Source organism: Oncorhynchus mykiss, chromosome 18 (assembly GCF_057628025.1).
Source record: "Oncorhynchus mykiss isolate SJ-2025 chromosome 18, ASM5762802v1, whole genome shotgun sequence".
NCBI lineage: Eukaryota > Metazoa > Chordata > Actinopteri > Salmoniformes > Salmonidae > Oncorhynchus > Oncorhynchus mykiss.
In genome coordinates, this window is record NC_143039.1 from 17022660 (window position 1) to 17025501 (window position 2842).

Here is a 2842-nt window from a genome sequence, read left to right on the forward strand (position 1 = left end):
AGTGGCAAGAAGAAAGCCATTTCTTAAAGATATCCATAAAAAGTGTCGTTTAAAGTTTGCCACAAGCCACCTGGGAGACACACCAAACATGTGGAAGAAGGTGCTCTGGTCAGATGAAACCAAAATTGAACTTTTTGGCAACAATGCAAAACGTTATGTTTGGCGTAAAAGCAACACAGCTCATCACCCTGAACACACCATGCCCACTGTCAAACATGGTGATGGCAGCATCATGGTTTGGGCCTGCTTTTCTTCAGCAGGGACAGGGAAGATGGTTAAAATTGATGGGAAGATGGATGGAGCCAAATACAGGACCATTCTGGAAGAAAACCTGATGGAGTCTGCAAAAGACCTGAGACTGGGACGGAGATTTGTCTTCCAACAAGACAATGATCCAAAACATAAAGCAAAATCTACAATGGAATGGTTCAAAAATAAACATATCCAGGTGTTAGAATGGCCAAGTCAAAGTCCAGACCTGAATCCAATTGAGAATCTGTGGAAAGAACTGAAAACTGCTGTTCACAAATGCTCTCCATCCAACCTCACTGAGCTCGAGCTGTTTTGCAAGGAGGAATGGGAAAAAATGTCAGTCTCTCGATGTGCAAAACTGATAGAGACATACCCCAAGCGACTTACAGCTGTAATCGCAGCAAAAGGTGGCGCTACAAAGTATTAACTTAAGGGGGCTGAATAATTTTGCACGCCCAATTTTTCAGTTTTTGATTTGTTAAAAAAGTTTGAAATATCCAATAAATGTCGTTCCACTTCATGATTGTGTCCCACTTGTTGTTGATTCTTCACAAAAAAATACAGTTTTATATCTTTATGTTTGAAGCCTGAAATGTGGCAAAAGGTCGCAAAGTTCAAGGGGGCCGAATACTTTCGCAAGGAACTGTATATAGATAGATAGATCTCTCCTATTGTAAATGACTGACTGGGTATTATTTTTATATATATATATAGATAGATAGATAGATCTCTCCTATTGTAAATGACTGACTGGGTATTGTAAATATATAGATAGATCTCTCCTATTGTAAAATAATATATATATATATATATATAGAGATCTCTCCTATTGTAAAATAATATATATATAGATCTCTCCTATTGTAAAATAATATATATATAGATCTCTCCTATTGTAAAATAATATATATATATATATATATAGAGATCTCTCCTATTGTAAAATAATATATATATAGATCTCTCCTATTGTAAAATAATATATATATAGATCTCTCCTATTGTAAAATAATATATATATATATATATAGACAGATCTCTCCTATTGTAAAATAATATATATATATATATATAGACAGATCTCTCCTATTGTAAAATAATATATATATATATATATATATAGACAGATCTCTCCTATTGTAAAATAATATATATATATATATATAGACAGATCTCTCCTATTGTAAAATAATATATATATATATATATATATAGACAGATCTCTCCTATTGTAAAATAATATATATATATATATATATATAGACAGATCTCTCCTATTGTAAAATAATATATATATAGATCTCTCCTATTGTAAAATAATATATATATATATATATATAGAGATCTCTCCTATTGTAAAATAATATATATATAGATCTCTCCTATTGTAAAATAATATATATATAGATCTCTCCTATTGTAAAATAATATATATATAGATCTCTCCTATTGTAAAATAATATATATATATATATATAGACAGATCTCTCCTATTGTAAAATAATATATATATATATATATATATATAGACAGATCTCTCCTATTGTAAAATAATATATATATATATATATAGACAGATCTCTCCTATTGTAAAATAATATATATATATATATATATATAGACAGATCTCTCCTATTGTAAAATGACTGACTGGGTATTGAAAATGAAAATGTGCTACACATATCATATTAATATAATTATGAAAATAGTTTTTTGTAAACGATTTATTTAAAATCATTTCGCAGTCTCACTAACAAAGGTTTGGGACTTTTCAGGAAACAGAGGGAAGGAAGGGACTGACGCCTGGGAGAAGAAGGGAGAGGAGGAGGAAGGAGGGATCACCTTCAAGGTGCAGTACTCATCAACACCGGAGGAGAACAGGGAAAGGATTAGGGAGCGTTTGCCGTTGAACAGGCCACCGGTGTCTCCCGTTTTCGTACCAGTACCAGGCTCTCCACAGCTCCCTCTAATCTCAATCCCCTGTGACCTCCCTATGACCTCTAATGCCCCCTGTGACATCATCAGTGTCCCGGCCCTCTTGGCTCTGCCCGTCAGTGTAACGTCCATGGCTCCTGTCCAATCCCAGAGCCTGACTGTCACCAGTCTTACTGCTACAACATCCTCGTCAGGTAAGTTTAAAAAAATATTTGAAGAGCACAATTAGTTTCACCGTGTTGCCCGATGCTCCCCAGCCCAGCAACAACAACCATGACAACGTGGTGGAGCGACCAGTGGTTTCCCCTTACTGCGGATTACATCCTTTAACCAATCATCATCTTCTTTCACAAGATAAGGAACTGAAAAGGGTCGTTATTGGAAGCCGTTGGTCTGTGATGGAATGTTTGAATGGTGTGTTTTGTCTCTTCAGTTTATAACCCGGGGAAATGTCAGAGTTCAACGTCTTCCACCTATACCTTTACAACCTGCCGCATCCTGCACCCCTCTGACATCACCCAGGTCACCTCCAGGTACACACACACACACACACACACACACACACGCCTATGAAGGTGATTGGTGTTGTGTGTTTGTGCTGTAGTGTTTATGACATGGCTATGTAGGGTAACATTGTCTTGTCTCTCTCTCTCAG

The 2842-nt window shown here is 35.4% G+C and overlaps 1 protein-coding gene across 2 annotated transcripts in view; it reads left to right on the top strand.

Annotated features, from left to right (window-relative positions):
* Nucleotides 1-2842, top strand: part of LOC110495570 (trafficking kinesin-binding protein 2) — a 54926-nt gene that overhangs the window by 48394 nt on the left and 3690 nt on the right. For both annotated transcript variants that reach the window (XM_090207470.1, XM_090207471.1), the window contains 2 exons: nucleotides 2028-2381; nucleotides 2621-2720. In XM_090207470.1, coding sequence (XP_090063596.1) covers nucleotides 2028-2381; nucleotides 2621-2720 — 454 coding nt within the window. The remainder of the gene's footprint in view (nucleotides 1-2027; nucleotides 2382-2620; nucleotides 2721-2842) is intronic.